The sequence below is a fragment of the Thamnophis sirtalis genome, unplaced genomic scaffold (genome assembly GCF_051295495.1).
Source record: "Thamnophis sirtalis isolate CommonGarterSnake01/CBP01778 unplaced genomic scaffold, rThaSir2_p1.2 scaffold_4, whole genome shotgun sequence".
In the NCBI taxonomy this organism is placed as follows: Eukaryota; Metazoa; Chordata; class Lepidosauria; order Squamata; family Natricidae; genus Thamnophis; species Thamnophis sirtalis.
The window spans coordinates 14,727,103-14,745,598 of record NW_028261384.1 but is presented as its reverse complement, the minus strand read 5'-3'; the positions used below and the strand labels follow the sequence as shown (position 1 = coordinate 14,745,598).

The 18,496-nt window shown below is 38.3% G+C and overlaps 1 protein-coding gene across 2 annotated transcripts in view; it reads left to right on the top strand.

Moving 5' to 3' along the window:
- The window catches only part of ADARB2 (adenosine deaminase RNA specific B2 (inactive)), a 511,321-nt gene that overhangs the window by 353,593 nt on the left and 139,232 nt on the right, over positions 1-18,496 (top strand). For both annotated transcript variants that reach the window (XR_015696318.1, XM_014052563.2), the window contains exon 4: positions 14,505-15,412. Coding sequence is in view for 1 of the 2 variants with exons in the window: in XM_014052563.2 (XP_013908038.2) it covers positions 14,505-15,412 (908 nt within the window). In the remaining variant the exon portion in view is untranslated. The remainder of the gene's footprint in view (positions 1-14,504; positions 15,413-18,496) is intronic.

Below are 18,496 nucleotides of genomic sequence, written 5' to 3'. Positions count from 1 at the left end.
CCACATGTATCACATAAGAGTGAAATCCATAATTAACTATGGTTGGGGTGAAGAACCTGTTATGTCTATCTTGAATCTTAACCATTTATGTTGACTGAGTTTGACTCTTTAAGCCATCTTTTCTCTTTTTTTCTCAGTTTATACACAGTTCAAAATTTAATATGTTGATTTAAAAGAATTCCAGATGTAGCTTGCCAAAACAAAAGATTGGATTTCCTTAATTGCATCACTGTATCATTTTCTACATCTCTTTCAATATTACAATGCTCTTTTTGAAGTGTAGCCACCAAAACCATAGTTAGTATTCCAAGTGTAGACACACCATTGATTTTTATGAAGGTGTTATGATACAATATTGGCAGTTTTGTTTCTTATTCCTTTCCTAATGACCCATGAGAAGGAACAAATCAGCCTTTTAACAGCAGACACTCACTGGATCCATGTTTTCTCATGCTATCTGACACAATTCCAAGATCTTTTGCTTTGTCAGGTGGCAACACCACTAACTTTTCAATGAATGCATTCTATGAACACTATTTAAAGTCTACCTTCTGATCAATCAGGTTCCTTCCAATTAATTTCTCATTTTGTCATAAGCATCAAAACATTCTGTTATGGAAATACTATGTGCTTATCTCTATTCTATTGCTGTACTTTTATCAAAGTAAATTGTAGAGATTACCAGGTATCCATAAGGAAGGCAAAAACAACAGTGTCATACATCAAACATTTCCCCTTTTTACATATGTGTGAGGCACATGATACTGTTAACACCTCTTTCCAATGAATACGTCTACAGATGCTCCTTTTAAAAGTTCTTCTAGTAGGTCACAGATGCATCTGCCTTACACAATTGCATGAAAATCCCTTCTCCCTATTTCAGAACCTGGGAAGTGTTTGTACTTTCTTCCTTTAGATTATTACTTAAGTTTGTTCACAGGGAGGTGGTGGCTCATTGGCTAAGATGCTGAGCTTGTTGGCAGTTTGGCGGTTTGAATCCCTAGAGCTGCATAATGGAGCTACTATTACTTGTCCCAGCTTCTGCCAACCTAGCAGTTCAAAAGTATGTAAAATTGCAAGTAGAAAAATAGGGACCACTTTGGTGGGAAGGTAACACCGTTCTGTGCGCCTTTGGCATTTAGTCATGCCGGCCACATGACCACGGAGACATCTTCAGACAACACTGGCTCTTCAGCTTTGAAACAGAGATGAGCACACACACCCTAGAGTCAGGAACGACTAGCACATATGTGCAAGGGGAACTTTTACCTTTACCTAAGTTTGTTCACTTCTAAAGCTTTTCCCTCCAAATTAGAAAATATTCTTTGGTGTTTATGCATCCCCTGAAAAACTTTATAATGGACTTGGAATATATTTATGTTGCTTTTGCAGGCCGCAAGTTTGACACCCCTATCCTAGAACTAAGAGAGGTGTTTGTCTCAAAGTCATCCAGCTGGTGTCATATCTAAGACAGGAATAGAATTCACAGTGCTTAACCCAGGGATAATCAACCTTTTTATACCTACTGCCCACTTTTGTAACTCTATTAGTAGTAAAATTTTCTAACCGCCCACAGGTTTCACAGTAATTGTGATTTTATGAAAACCTAATGAAATTTTTTAAATAATGCTACGAATTTTTTTTAAATTAAATTTAAAAAAAGGAAAGTGCTTCAGTATCAGACAAAACCCCTACCGGCCACCATGAAAGCTGGAACGCCCACTAGTGGGCAGTAGGGACCAGATTGACTACCACTGGTTTAACCTAATTCCTTAACCCTACCCCAAACTGACTCTACTTAGATAATAAACTTTTGGAATAAAAATTTATTTTGGCATAATGGTGAAAATAGGGCTTGGGCTAGGCTTCCTTAAGATCTAGGATTTTATTTATCTGGTTGGTTAGCTATTAGTGACTTGTTTTCATTGGTGATGTTCTTGCTATTCTACTATGGCATTGCTTGCCATGCTATAAAACATTTACCTTTGCATTAGCATGCTATTAAATATATTATTAAGAGAGTGTTTTCATGGTTAGTTATAGTCTTTGATTTTTGCTATGGAAAGGGTTTCAAATCAGAAAACATTGAGGGCAAACTTTATTTCATTGAGGGCCACATCAGGGTTGTGTTTCACCTTGAAGTTCCAGGATTGGGTATGGCTGTGGTGGGTGTGATACAGGACTCATGCTGGGAGCTCTTGTGCTGGCCAAGTGCTAAGGCAGGACTTCCCTGAGATTCTCTCACTCTCATTATAATCTCCTTCCTTCCTTCCTTCTTTCCTTTTCTTCTTTTTCCTTCCCTCTTCATTCTCCTTTCTTCTTCCTTCCACCCTTTCTTTATTTTTCCTTCTTTACTCTCTTCCCATCTTTGTTTCTTTTTCTTTTCTCTTTCCCTTTCTCCTTTCCTGTCCCTTCTTGCATGCTCAAATGCAAAAGGGGAAACGATTTTCCTTTTCCTTCGTTTTCACTTTGTTTTGTTAGCCCTCTGCCAGCAAAAACTGAGCTCCGTTTTCACTGGCAGAGACACTACGGCTGGTCCTTTGCTGTTTCCAGGACATCCCTGCAGGCCAGATCTAAGCATCCCATCTCAGATCGGGCCTTGAGTTTGACACCCCTGGTTTAGGGCAAGACATTTCTACTGACATTGGAATGAAGATAGCATTGATGTTGGACTTCTTTGAGGTCTGCGGTTCAATTTGTTATGAGGCTTAGGTTAATAAGAGACCAGTAGAAGTTGACTGGCAAGTTTAACTAATTCTGGATTTGTCCCATATATTTGTCCCTTTGTCGTGTCATCAGGAGCATTATCACTTTAAATTGCTACTGCTGATCTGCCATGTATACAAAACCTCCCCGTTATTTGAAAACCTTGATTACAATTCATGCTCCTGTGCACTCAACTCAATAATGCAATCAAGGTCAATTAGTTTTTCCTTGTTGTGGGTCTTTCCTTACTTGGTTGCTGATCTCTGGAATCACGTCCCTACTTTTGCTTCATCTGCCGGAACTTTATGGAGATGGGAAAACCTATCATTATTTGTTTTAATATTAGGAAATGTTCATATTAGTCATTAGGTTGTATTGGGAAATTTCTTACTTTGATTATTAAAATATTTTATTACGGTGTGCTATGACTGTTTTATATATATATATATATATTATATTATATTATATTATATTATATTATATTATATTATATTATATTATATTATATTATATTATATTATATTATATTATATTATATTATATTATATTATATATATATATATATATATATATATATATATATATATATATATATATATATATATATATATATATATATATATATATATATATAAATAATGTTATATTTGTGCTGATAAATAAATAAAGGGAGACTAGTATAGATCTATTTCAAGCTATTTAGCTCTCAGCTAGCCATACCCTTGCTGGGAATCGAACCTGTGCTCTATTGCCTCTTAGGCAGATGTGTTAACCATTGAGCTACAGAGCTCGACTCCTTATCAGCCAGGCCAGGGTGAAAGGTATATATTTAAAGTCACAACCCCTGGTATGCCCAAATATGGGAGGAAGGTCACACTTCCATTCTCTGCCTTCGGCTCGTCACAAGAGACCATCCAGACAGAAACCCAATATTTTTTACTGTTGCCTTTTTGTTACATTTGTTATATTTGTGCTGATAAATAAATAAAGGGAGACTAGTATAGATCTATTTCAAGCTATTTAGCTCTCATCAGATAGCCATACCCTTGCTGGGAAAAATATATATATATATATGTACTACACTTAGTTGTAGCTATACATCTAGTTAAACTACCACTACTGTTACTATTAATTTGTTCACCTTTGTAAAATGCTTACTAAAGATGGAAAAGTGAATGAAGAAGTTTCAAGATGTGCAAATGCAGCTAGAATTGTATGTGGCCTGTTGTAAGGAATGAATGATTGTCAAATAAAGAACCCACTTTGTTATACGGAAATGAGAATTGGGTAAGTTGAATGCAGTGGTAATGGAATACTTAAAATAGATAAGAATCAAGAATGAATCTGTTTTAAATGAATGTGGAGTGAATACAAGAGCCCTACTGCAAAAGAAATACATAGATATGAACTGTAATATAGAGAGAATGAATGGCAATTGAATTGGCAATTGAATTATAAAATATCTGAAGGATGAGTAACAGACTAAGAGATGGGATAAAGCAAGAAATTTAGGATTGAATGGAATTGATAAATTTAGGAACAAAAAGTGATTCATAAAATTGGAATATGGATATGAATTTGGTTTGCAAGAATAGGATGCTAATGAATGTGTTTGTTATGAACAAAGGTTATGAACAAATATTAACACATTTGCTATAAACAAATGTTATGAACAAATGTTAACAAACGTTATGAGTGTAGCTATATTACTTTTCCTTTTTTTTAATCTTATCTCTTTAATTTCTGGGCTTTCAACCAGCCTATTGATATAAGAGTTACCTTCTTCATATAGAAATAGGTCACAACCTGGAATACATTCTTTGCATATAATTGAAATGAAAATATTATTTCTATACATATTTTTTTCACCAAACATTCCAGCCACCAGAGAGTAAAATAACCTTCTAGGAATAAAATCAGCACTTCAAATGTAGCAGGGAGTATCAGATGGAAGGTTCCTCTGACTTCCGACCCAGTGGCCAAAGTAGTGCCATTTTAATGGTGCGTTATAGACTTCAACATCACTTCATGCAATTGTGCCAGTAATATTGTCCTCATAGTGACAGAAGGGAGAAAGGCAAAACTCAGAGGCAAAAGGAAGAATAAACAAAGAGATCTAAGATGAGCCTTCACAAATTTACAAATAAAACTTTTCATTATGTCAAAGGAAATTAAGATTTTTGGAACAGTCTAATATAAACCATTGGGGTTTAATAATCTTACCATCACAGCTGTCTAAGAAATGAAGTCTTGACAAAGTGTAAAGTCGGTTTAAATTAATTAACTGGTTTAAATTAATCACTTAAGGTGATTAAACTGATAGCATAATCATCCCATATATTTAGTGATTTTTCTCCCTTCCATTCTATAAAACATCATAATTGAATGGCAACCATAGGTTGGAACCTGTGGCTCGGGAAGATTGTAGGTTGCTTTCTTAATCATTATCATTCATTGCAAGCTTGTTTTGGGAATCTTTGTCCTACTCATGTTTCTATTCCAAAGTAGACCTGATAGAATCACAGTGAATGAGTGAGATAGTCAGGTTCTAAATTAAAGAACAAATTAGAATAGGAAGAACCAATTGTTTAAGTTCCCCTAAAACAAAATTATTATTTCCTTTATCCCTTTGACAATACATGAGTACTATATAGCAAATCATGCACTTCCATGAAAACCTCTGACTGAAAAATACCAGGAAAAAAATTAACAGAGACAGATACAAGAATATTTTTGCAGAAAAAGAAAACAAGCCTTCATAATAGTACTGTACGTGTGAAAACAATTCCAGATAGACTTGTTAATCAATGGATCAGATGGTCAATGTAAGTCAACAGAATAAGACCAAAGACTAGGCTGTGTTAACAAAAGTATAGTTTCTATATAATAGGAAACCATAATTTTATTTTATTCCACCTTGAACAGAACTATTCCAAATACTATGTGCATTTCTAGGCACCACATTTTTAAAAAGATTTAAAGAACTCGGAACAGTTTCAGGAAAAGCAGGCAACTGTGCTCAGGGAATGGAAAAATAAATCCTACAGGAGACTGAAAAAACTGGGCATGTTTAGTTCTAAAAAAAGATGACTGAAGGAGAAGAAGGCCAAGACTTGGTATCCCTTATGGAATGGTGTATTGAAATTACATGCAGGCAAATTCTAACTGAATGTTAAAAAGAAGAGGAGCAGTATAAGTGGTACTAGTCATCCAAAAAGATCACTTTCTCCTGGATGAGTTGAAAGAGAAGCTAGGTTAACATCTGTTGGGGAAGCTTTCATTTGGATTGTAGCATTGGACTGGATATTCAACTTGATGTCCTCTGAGTTTGGTGTAGTACCATAGTTAAGGCCTAGAAACCTCGAGATTGTGAATTCTAAGCCCTCCTTAGGTGTGAAAGCTTTTTGGTCAGTCACTCTCCACCCACATCCCAGGGTTGTTGTTATGAGGAAAAATAGGAAGCAGTATTAAGTATGTTATTTGCCTTAATTTTAAAATATAAAAACAGCATAAAATATAATAATCCTTTCCAATCATGGTAATTTGTGGAAATAATTAATAGGAATAATTATGAGGTAGTTAGGTTTGAAATTATGACAGCTGTGGAGTTGCCAGCAATCAAACTGGGGGAGGGGGGATTGCCAACATTTTAGAAGATGGGCTCAAAATCCAGAAGGATCTTGACAGACTTAAAAATTGGATCCTATCCAACAAAATGTAGCTCAGGGGTGCGAAAAATTAAAGTTTCATATTTAGGCAAGGAAAACCACACCTAGGAGACCTAGTAGACAAGCATTTAAATATCAGCCAGCAGTTTGTTGCAGCTGCCAAAAAAGCCAATGCAATCCTAGGTTGCATCAACAGAGGGATATTATCAAGATCACAGGAAGTGTTACTTCCAATTTACACTGCTTTAATAAGATTGCAATTGGAATGTTGCATCCAGTTTTAACTACTATAATACAAAAAAGATGTGGAGACTCTAGAAAGAGTGCAGAGAAGAGCAACAAAGACTATTAGGAGACTGGAGGCTAAAACATATGATAGGACGGTTGCAGGAACTGGGTATGTCTAGTTTAAGAGAAAGAAGGACTAGGGGAGACATGATAGCAGTGTTCCAATATCTCAGGGGCTGCCACAAAGAAGAGGGAGTCAAACTATTCTCCAAGGCACCTGAGGGTAGAACAAGAAGCAATGGGTGGAAACTAATCAAGGAGAGAAGCAACTTAGAACTCAGGAGAAATTTCCTGATAGTTAGAACAATTAATCAGTGGAACAGCTTGCCTCCAGAAGTTGTGAATGCTCCAACACTGGAAGCTGTTGGATAGCCATTTGTCTGAAACGGTATAGGGTTTCCTGCCTAGGCAGAGGGTTGGACTAGAAGACTTTCAAGGTCCCTTCCAACTCTGCTATTGTATTGTATTGTATTGTATTGTATTGTATTGTATTGTATTGTATTGTATTGTATTCCATTCTATTCTATTCTTAGTAGCAGCAAGAGATAGAGACAGTGACAAAGCACCAGTGATTCTGAATCTACAGAGTACCATCAAAATTTATCCTACATACCACAACATCTTTTCTGAGCTGTCCAAATAACCAAGTGATTACAAATGCTCATTTTATTATTTTTCCTTAATTTTCTTTTCTGCATCAAAAAGGTGCTTATTAAAGAATATAGCATCTGGCCATCTGAAGGAAAGGATATGCATAAGACTATTCAATCCTTGACGAAATTATTCATCTAAACCACTGCTTTAAATGATTAGTCCACATACTTTTTAGTCATAATATACAGAGCTGCACAGCCAGAGGGAGAGATGGAATTTTCTTTATGTTTCCGTTCTATCATACACAGATGGATCAATAGGTAGTCAGTGCAGGCAGATGTATCCCATAGATCATGTTTGAAGTAGGTCATAAAATCAAGTTCTCCAAAATGCTGTGCAAAGAGCAAAAGAAAATAATTTTTTCCCCAACCAGGTTCCCTAAATTAAGAACTGGCTAAGATTTTTTCCATCCGTTTTCTCCTCCTCCAGACAACCTTGTGTCCTCCTGATATGCCAGAGCTACAGTTCCCACAACTCTGAGTCAATTCTTAAAGTACCATATTTTTCAGAGTATAAGATGCTCCAGAGTATGAGGTGCACATTAGTTTTTGGGATGGAAAACAAGAAAAAAAATTGCCTCTGCCTACCAGCATTCAAACGTAATCATTTGGCTAGTGTCCTTGCAGCAAACAGCCTGATAAGCTTTAGCACATTATTTCAGCCTGATTCAGCACGAGCAGCTGATTGGTGGTTGAATCAGCCTTTTGGAATACCACCAATCAGCTGTTCCAGGCTGCGAGGATCGCCACAGCATATCACCGCCTCCACGTGACACGTTTTTGGCCTCTGCACAATTCATTTTAGACCCATTCCAGGTTGCCAGAATCACCACAGTACATCGCTGCTGATTGTCACCTCCACATGTCGCATTTCCGGCCTCCATGCATCGCATTTTTGGTGTCCGCATGTCCTGTTTTTTGGCCTCTGTGCATCATATTTTCAGCCAGTTCCAGGGGACGGGAATCGGAGCCGCTGTTGCCACCTGGAATTAGCCAAAAACGCGATGTGTGGACGCTGAAACGTGATGCGCATTGGTGGCAAAGTGTAGTGGTGATCCACAGAACCTGGAACACATCTAAAATGGGGCGTGCAAAGGCCAAAAATGCAGTGCATGAAGGCCAAAAACAGCTGAAGTGCGGGGCCTGGTGAGTGGGTGGGGCTTTGGCAACATTCAATGTATAAGATGCAGCACAATTTTCACCCACTTTTAGGGTGGGGGAAAGTGCATCTTATACTCTGAAAAGTATGGTAGTCAAAACTACAATTCAAAGCAGGACTATTATTGACAGAATACTCTGAAATCTGCAACTAATTTGAGAACCAGCAAAGTGTATAGCAACAGAATGTTGGGTTTAAACCAGAAACATCCAGGTACAATTTTTAGTCTGGCCAAATTGGCTTGGAATTCTGGGGTGCATAATCCCAGGAGATTAGGGGAGCCCCGGGTTGAGGCAAATATATTCTGTTAAAATCTCAGGAGCTCCCGGGTCTCAAAGGGTGCTATTTACTTTTATTATCAGAATCAGTCTTTCAGTCTGAAAAAAATGTGGAGGCTTAAAGATGAATTTACTCTGTTCACAAACCATGCAGCCAGTGTTATGAAAGTAAGAGAGGGGAATAGAGATTGGGAAAGGCAATATGAATTATAAATACAAATAACCCCTTGTGTTTTCCTATTCAGTGGTGCAGAATCAATACAATTCTTTCCGAACCTGAATACAGTGTGAAACAAGGGTTACCTATCTCTTCATGCTTCCAGTATCATTGTCTACAATGATTGGTTCAGTAAAAACTGTTTAAAACGGGAGGGGAGATGGGTAAATGTAGAAATGTCTACATTTCTACATTATTTTCTAGGAAAGGCATGACTGGAAGCAATAGGTTGTGTCTACTTTGAGACAGTGGGGAAGGGAGATCAGTTTTAAGTTAGTATAGAAAGTAATTGCCCATCCCAGGGACACATTATGGCTGGGACTTTGCTGTATTGTTTGAAACCCAGTATACCTTACTGTATTGTTTGAAATTTCATCATGTTATATGCATCTTGCTATCATATTAAACCATAGTACTATGGACATAGTATGGGATGTATACAGCCATTGTGTTTTGTTAGCCCAGATTTAGGGTTAAGCATGTTGTACAATCCTAATTTACTCACTTCATATGGAAATTGAAGAAATAAACATTTCTATACTTAAAAGCTTTGTATGAAAAGCAGAAGGATAAGGATTAAATTTTGAACTAAGATAGTATGTAGACATATTTTATCTGGACTTAAATTTCAGATAAAGGTAATCTTTAACTTACAACCATTTGTTTACAACTCTTCCAATTTACAACAGCAGGTAGGGGGAGAGTCTTATGGCTTGTGGTTGTACTTACAACCATTGCCGAATCCCCACAGTCACATGTTCACAATTCAGATGCTTGGCAACTGACACATATTTTTGACGGTTGAGCATCCTGGGGCCACAAGATCATCCTTTGTGACCTTCTCAGGAGGCTTCCAACAAGCTAATTCAATAAGGTGAACTGGTTTTGCTTAACAACTCCAATGATTGTCCCAAAGTGGGACAATCAACAGGCAACTGGACTTTCTGCTATGATTTGCTTTACAACTGTTTCTGTCCTAACTGTGGTTGTAAGTCAAGGACTAGCTGTACAAATCATATTCTACTTCCACAGAGGGAAGCACTTGCTGTACAACTTATGTATTTGCTCACTTGCTTGCTTGAAGCTTTTCTAGCTTATCCCAATCTTGAAAGACTTTAGGTAATGAAGAGCAAATCAAAAATTTGCAGCATAAACTAATACAATACATTGATAAATGCCCAGCTGTCATGGTGCCCTAATTGGTCTAAAACAAGGGTGTGAAACTCAATTTGATTGAGGGCCACATCGGGGTTGTGTTTGAGCTCAGGGGGTTGGAGTGGGCATGGCCAGGGTGAGCATGCCCAGCTAGACATTACTCATGTTGGGGAGACCTGTGGTGGCCTGAGTGCTCTGCCAGTGAAAATAGGTTCTTGAACTCTGTTTTCAGCTGCAATGGCCTCCTGCAACCCTCTGCCAGTAAACATGGAGTTCGGAAGGGCTGCATGCAGCCCTTGCAAGCTCCTTTTTCACTGGGAGAGGCCCTGTTGGCCAGTCCTTCGCTGTTTCCAGGGTGGACCCATGGACCAGAGTTAAGCACCCCCATTGGCCCGATCCACCCCCCCCCCCAGCCTTGAGTTTGTCACCCCTGGTCTAAAACAAAGATTGAATGAAATAGGCCTATTTCCCTTGATTTAGATTGCAAAAAGAGTTAGAATTCCACATACTTAGCTATTGCTAAGTCAATCATTTTACATTGTAGGGAATATTATAAAAGATCTACCAACGTTTACCTTGCATGGACAGGGATTCTCAGCAGGACCTTTCCAGATGATGGGAAGATTTTTTTAAGGCAAGGCAAGAGTTGATGTGACTTAATAGTGGAGTGTTAAAGGCAACAACTGAGACTTTGAATTGGTCCTAGAAGCCTACTGGTAACCAGTGTAAGAACTTTAAACTGGATGTTATTTTGAACTGGTGGTATTGTCCCACTATTAATCATACTACCACAGGTACCATCTGCAGTCTCTGGAATATCTGTAAAGGCATTGGAGAATAAAAGGCCACAGAATAGAACTCACCTCAAGATCCTGTTCCAACCATTGCTGATGGCTCAGAATAATGCCATGGTGGAATGTTTTTGCAAGGCTTAGTAGACAGAATGGCTTTGAAGGGCTTAGTAGGACCAAGAGGAGCACACTCCCTCATAACTTACAATACAATAGGAGAGTTGGAAGCGACCTTGGAGGTCTTCTAGTCCAACCCCCTGCCTAAGCAGGAAACCCTATACCATTTCAGACAAATGGCTATCCAACATCTTCTTAAAGACTTCCAGTGTTGGGGCAGTCACAACTTCTGGAGGCAAGCTGTTCCACTGATTAATTGTTCTAACTGTCAGGAAATTTCTCCTCAGTTCTAAGTTGCTTCTCTCCTTGATTAGTTTCCACCCATTGCTTCTTGTTCTACCCTCAGGTGCCTTGGAAAATAGTTTGACTCCCTCTTCTTTGTGGCAACCCCTGAGATATTGGAAGACTGCTATCATGTCTCCCTAGTCCTTCTTTTCATTAAATTAGACATACCCAATTCCTGCAACCGTTCTTCATATGTTTTAGTCTCCAGTCCCCTAATCTTTGTTGCTCTTCTCTGCACTCTTTCTAGAGTCTCCACATCTTTTCTACATCGTGGCGACCAAAACTGAGTGCAGTATTCCGAGTGTGGCCTTACCAAGGCATTATAAAGTGGTATTAACACTTCAGGTGATCTTGATTCTATCCCTCTGTTTATGCAGCCTAGAACTGTATTGCCTTTTTTGGCAGCTGCTGCACACTGCTGGCTCATATTTAAATGGTTGTCCCCTAGGACTCCAAGATCCCTTTCACAGTTACTATTGTTGAGCAAGGTACCATCTATATTGTACCTGTGTTTTTGTTGCCTAAATGTAGAACCTTACTCTTTTCACCATTGAATTTCATTTTATTAGATAGTGCCCAATGTTCAACTTTGTCCTTCTGTATCTTAAGCCTGTCTTCTGGAGTGTTGGCTATTCCTGCCAGCTTGGTGTCATCTGCAAATTTGATGAGTTCCCCATTTATTCCCTCATCCAAATCATTGATGAAGATGTTGAAGAGTACTGGGCCCAAAACAGAGCCTGGGGGTACTCCACTGCATACTTTCCTCCATGAAGATGTAATTTCATTGAGGACTACACGTTGAGTGCAGGTGGTCAGCCAGTTACGAATCCATCTGGTGGTGATGCTGTCTAACCCACATTCTTCTCCTTTATCTAGTAGTAGGCATTACCTTATCAAATGCCTTACTGAAGTCCAAGTAAACTATATCAACAGCATTCCTCTGGTCCACTAATTTTGTTACATTATCAAAGAATGCAATAAGATTAGTCTGGCATGATCTGTTTTTGACAAACCCATGTTGGCTTTTGGCTATTACTTTGTTTGTTTCTAGATGTTCGTTAATTTGTTGCTTGATTATCTTTTCCAGAATTTTTCCTGGTATTGAGGTCAGGCTGATAGGTCTATAGTTTCCTGGATCTGTTTTTTTCCCTTTTTTTGAAGATGGGAACCACGTCAGCTCTTTTCTAGTCCTCTGGTAGTTCCCCAGTATTCCAGGATCTCTGAAAGATATATTTCAATGGTTCTGAGATATCGTTGCCAATTCCTTCAGAAACCTGGGGTGTAATCCATCCGGTCCTGGTGATTTGAACTCGTCTAGGGTAGACAGGTGCTCACTTACCATTTTCTTCCCTATTTCAACTTGTGTTCCTAATCTGATTTTTGTGGTGCTGTTTTTGATAGGTTGGACTGCTTTATCCCTTTGTGTAAAGACAGATACAAAACATGAGTTAAATAGTTCTGCTTTCTCCCTGTTGCTTGTCACCTTCTTGCCACTTTCTCCCAGCAATGGACCAATTGTTTCCTTAACTTTTTTCTTGTTTTTAACATGTTGGAAGAAGCTTTTTTGTTATTTTTTACTTTTGTGGTAAGTCTTTCTTCATTGTGAGCCTTAGCTTTCCTCACTTCATCTTTACATACATCAGCTATTTGCTGATATTCTGCCCGAATTATGTTCCCCCCTTTTCACTTTTTATACTTATCTTTTTTGTCTTTCAATTTGTCAGAGAGTTCTTTATGCAGCCATGCTGGTTTCTTTTGGGAGCTGTTATTTTTCTTCTTCATTAGTATTGTGCTAGACTGGGCTTTTGTAATTTCATTTTTCAAAATTTCCCAAGCTTCTTGAGTTGTTTTCCCCTTGAGGATTCTCATCCATGGAACTTTTTCCAAGCTCTAAGTTTATTGAAAATAGCTCTCTTAAAGTCCAAGACTCTAGTTCTACTACTTGTGTTTGCATATTGTTGAATTCTAATATTGCATAGTGACTTGCCCCCAGGGTTCCTGTGGCTTCAACACCTTCTATCATTTCCTCTCTTGGTCCTGATGGTCATTCTCCCAAGCAACTAATGTCATTTAGGTCCCATGGCCTTAATATTGCTTGAAAAGAATCTATATTACCTTATTTCCTAGCAGTGGTGAAATTCAATTTTTTTTTACTACCAGTTCTGTGGGCGTGGCTTGGTGGGTATGGTATGGCTTGGTGGGTGTGGCAGTTACTGCAAACTCTCCACTCCCACCCCACTTCAGGAGAAGGATACTGCAAAACCTCCATTCCCACCCCACTCTGGGGCCAGCCAGAGGTGGCATGTGCCACTTCTTTGAACAACTCAAAATTTCTACTATCTGTTCTCCAGACTACTCAAAATGTATGCTACCAGTTCTCCAGAATCTGCCAGAACCTGCTGGATTTCATCCCTGTTTACCTAGGTAATCTAGATTCTTCTGAGTAGGTAGCTCCCCGTTGCCTTCTCAATCACTTCCTCAAATAAAGGGAAATTATAAGTTATAATTTTACAAATATGATCAAATTATCAGGGTGAGTTTCTTTAAAAGACTGCCCATCTCCATCTGTATCGGAGCAGGCAGCATTATGCCCCCTACTCAAGCATTAATTATCTCCTGGAATCATTCATTGACATTGACTATAAGAGCATTACTGGATTAAAGCAGATGACCGTATAGTCAGTCCAACATCCTGTTTTATGTGATTGCTAAGCCAGATGTCTGTGGGAAGTACACCAGTAAGATATAGCTATTTTCCCAGGAGATGGTATTGAGATACATTTCCATGGTGACTTTGATCCTGGTTGTAGTATATAGTCATCTTGTCTTGTACTGATTAATAAGCTTACTTTCTATAAATTAGTTTAATCCCCTTAAAAACAATGTTTATTAGCAGTCAGTACTGCATTTTGTGGAAGGGTAATAATTTAGCAGTATGTGTGTAAAAGTTATTTTATGCTATCTATTGTAAGCCTTATAACATTCATTACAACACTCAATAATCCACATACTTAAAGAAAGAAAGAAAATTCTTCTTATCCATATAACTAGGTTTTGCCAAACTAATTTAAAAAAATAATAACTCAATCAAGATTTATACCAATACATTTGAACTTTTGTGTGTACATTTTGCACTAGTTCCAGTAATGTTAGTGGGCTTTTTTTTTTTGGCTTTTTTTCCAAACAGATATAAGCAGTGCTGAAGTAAAGGAGAACCGTAACATTGGCAATTTAGAAGATCATTCAGTTGCTTCTAATGAAAGATCAAGAGTAGCAGCTTCCAGGGTTAAAAGAAAAAGGCCTCTAGAAGAGGGCAACCGTGGACATTTCTGCAAATTTCAGCTCATCTGCAAGAAGGTCTCATGGACTGTAACACCAAAGAACGCCCTGGTTCAGCTACATGAACTTAAACCCGGTTTACAATACAAAATGATTTCTCAAACAGGCCCTGTCCATGCCCCAGTATTTGCAGTTGCTGTGGAGGTCAATGGACATACATTTGAAGGCACTGGCCCAACGAAAAAGAAAGCCAAAATGAGAGCTGCCGAACAAGCCCTCAAGTCATTTGTGCAGTTTCCCAATGCATCTCAAGCCCACTTCGCCATGGGAAATTGTTTCAACCCATCTACAGACTTTACGTCAGACCTAGAAGACTTTCCGGACACTCTGTTCAAAGAGTTCGAACCGTCTACACACAGTAAGGAATTTTCGGTTTGTGCCCCTGTTAATAATGAATTGCTTTCTAAGGCCTGCTGTCAAGGGAAGCTACTCTACCACACGCTGGGCTTCATGGGCCACCCGAAACAAAACAAGCACAAGATGGCGCCCACCGTCAAGAGCGAAAAGAACCCAGTGGTATTGCTCAATGAGCTGCGGTCTGGACTGAGGTACGTCTGCCTTTCGGAGACTGTGGAGAAGCAGCATACCAAGCGTTTTGTGATGGCTGTGAGAGTGGATGGGAGAACATTTGAAGGCTCGGGACGTAGCAAGAAGCTGGCTAAAGGTCAAGCAGCACAGGCTGCGCTGCAGGCCCTCTTTAACATTCGTCTGCCCAGTCAAATTCCCAGCAGGAGGAAATGTAATCATTTGCCACAGGTGAGAGCTCTGAGGTAGCCACCACCGAGCTGAAGGGATTCTGTGTGAAATTAATGTGATTTCTTGTGTTCTAGCCATAAATTGTGACTTTATCAGAATGCCCACCCAGAGGGTGCTGTACTTCAGCGGTATCTCATTCCTTGCTGAAGCCATGTGCAAAGGCACTGGCATTTTCTTCCCCTTTTGCATAGCTAAGAGCCACCAGACGAGTTAATTTATTTTTTAAAAAGGGAAGTTGAGCATAGAGACCTTTGAAGAACCATCAATATTTCAGCTGAAAATTAATAGTCCTTCCATAGGTAAGGAAAATAGATCCCCCGTTTTTTGTTTTTATTATCAAAGTATACATATTTGCTCTTAAGAAAGACATCATAACTAAGATACAGGGGGGTATCCTTTTTAATCTCCCCGCCCCTCCTATTGAGTTATAGTTAGACAAAGAGGACATCATTCTTTAAAATGTACAACATGTCTATTTCACAGGTTTCACCTCCAGAATTCAGACAAATATTAAAGAGGTCTGGAGAACGGTTGTCAATCAATTGACTGAGATAAAGGAAAAGGCTGGTGGTGTTTTGCTGGTTATATATTCATGTGGCATACTTGAGTGCTGAAGCAAGAAAACAATTCAATTTTTGTGTCCTCTAATTTGAAAGTGTTGCTAGTTTTTAGTTAGCAATTAAAATAACTAAGTTGTGATGAAGCTATATTGATTGATTGATTTTGTTATACCTGAATTTTCTTTCAGTTTTGTCCTTCTTGATAGCCATTTTGTCTGTGACTCTTCTTCTATTCAAGTGAAATTTCTTCTGCTTTTCCTAAGTTTTTTGAAAAGGAAGTTGGAAAAAAAATAGAGAACCCTGTTATAAGTTTTTTCCTTGAGACCTTTATCTGCTTTCAGATTTTCCCCCATTTATGTTAGAATTTACTGACTACTTATAGAGAAAAGATGCATTCATGTGGTATTTCACATTATCCCACAGGGTAGGCCTCCTTCAGATACCGTCAGCCGGACAGTGTCAGCTGGCGGGCCCCCGGAGGAGAGCCTTCTCTGTGGCTGCTCCGACCCTGTGGAATCAGCTACCACCAGAGGTCCGGACCTTACCCACTCTCATGGCCTTTGAAAAGCTGTTAAAACCTGGCTGTTCCAGCAGGCCTGGGGCTGTTGACCTTAGTGTTAAGGTCCAGCCCCGATTAGAATGTATGTGTGTTGTGAATTTTAAATTATTATTATTTTTTACTTATTTTGCTTTTATTTTTTTCTTCTTTCGTTGTAAGCCGCCCGGAGTCCTCCGGGATTGGGCGGCCTATAAATTTAATAAATGAAATGAAATGAAATTTCAGGATCACAAAATAAGATATATGATCCATATCTGTATGGAAAATCCTCCAAGAGAGGTGTTTTGCTACATGTTTATTAGTTTATTCAATGTGTACCCTAGCTTTGGTGTTGGAAACTATATTTCAATTTTAACTCTTCTGGACAATTTTGATTACAGTTTTTGTAGATTTTTTTTAAAAAAAAATATTTTACTTTGCATGCCAAATCAACCAACCTTAGCTTGCATTTTCTGTCATTTTTGCCTTGTACACTACAGTACTAACCTTGTTGATTTAGATGGGATATTTTATAATGCATTCAATTTTGAACATTATTCTAGGTTAAAATGCATTACACAAATTACAGTATTACACATTTGCGTGCTGTGAATGTACCTATTTTAAAAACCATGTTTGACATTTTCTAAGCCATTTCTGGCCACAAAATCAAGGCTCGTTGAACAAATGTGTGGAACCAAGTGGTCAAATTAAACAGTTTATGTGCATCAACAGAACGCATGCACATAAAGGGAATAAAAACAGTAATAGGTCAAAACTATAATAGATTCCATCTAAAGACAGTATGAGCAAATATCAACTACGAGTCTTCTCCACACACCATTTCAGAAATATATTAAAGGAATTCCCAAACTGCTACATTTAAAGAATCAGTTTATATGGTGTTTTAACTAAAGAAAAATATTGGCTGGAGCCTGAGACAGGGAAGGAATTCAGCTGATTCACATTGCAGTGCAAACCTACTTATGTAAATTCCACCCTTTTGAACCAATACTCAAGCCAAAACTCCATTATCTTTCCAGACTCACCATTCTTCAGATTTTGCAAAGCAATTCTCAAAATCAAACCTCCATTTATTAATGAAAATGTACAAAATGGAATTCTTAAATGGAAATAACATATATAGAACCGAAAACATGTGTATTAGAAAAAAATGAGCAGGAAAAAAAGTATATATTTTCATACAAATTATGTCTTAATGTTTCAAACTGGTGTGGAAATGGAAGAAACCAATGGAGCCTGCAAAAATAAGAAGCTGTCAGAAACCAAAACAGAAAGATTAATCAATCTCTGGATGGACCCAACCTAACTGGGAAATATGTTTCGTGAAATTGTTCATTCCATGGGATTCAGAAAATGTTGCCCTGTATATTGCTGGATAAACCAAGACTTTTAAGTGCCAAAGTGCTTCCCAAAATTGGGATTAACTCTTTGTGGAAGCACTAATCTGCAAATATATAATGGTATATATATTTCTTTCATTTTTAAACTACTTTTATTATCCCTTATATATTTGTGGATAAGCCCATATACAGATAAAACACTTTTTAATTTTTAATCCAAATACCATTTAAAAAAATACGCTACCCGCAGATACGTCAACTGTAAAAAGTTTGAGCTTGGTTTATCTGTGGGTGAGGCCTTTTTCATAATATATAATGTTTGTGTGGGTGTTTGTGTGTGTACGTGTGTGTTCGTAGATGTTCACGGGTGTAGGTATGCTAGTCTTGTTGTATTTGGGTCTTTTCCTGTGTAAGATTGAGATTGTCTTGGCAATGTTTCGGCGAGGTGCCACTCCCCATCTTCAGGCTGGTGTTTTCGGTTTCGTGCTTCGTGCTTGGCTTCGTGCTTCATGCTTGTCACTCACACAAGCACGAAGCCGAAAACACCAGCCTGAAGATGGGGAGTGGGACCTCGCCAAAACATTGCCAAGACAATCTCAATCTTACACAGGAAAAGACCTGA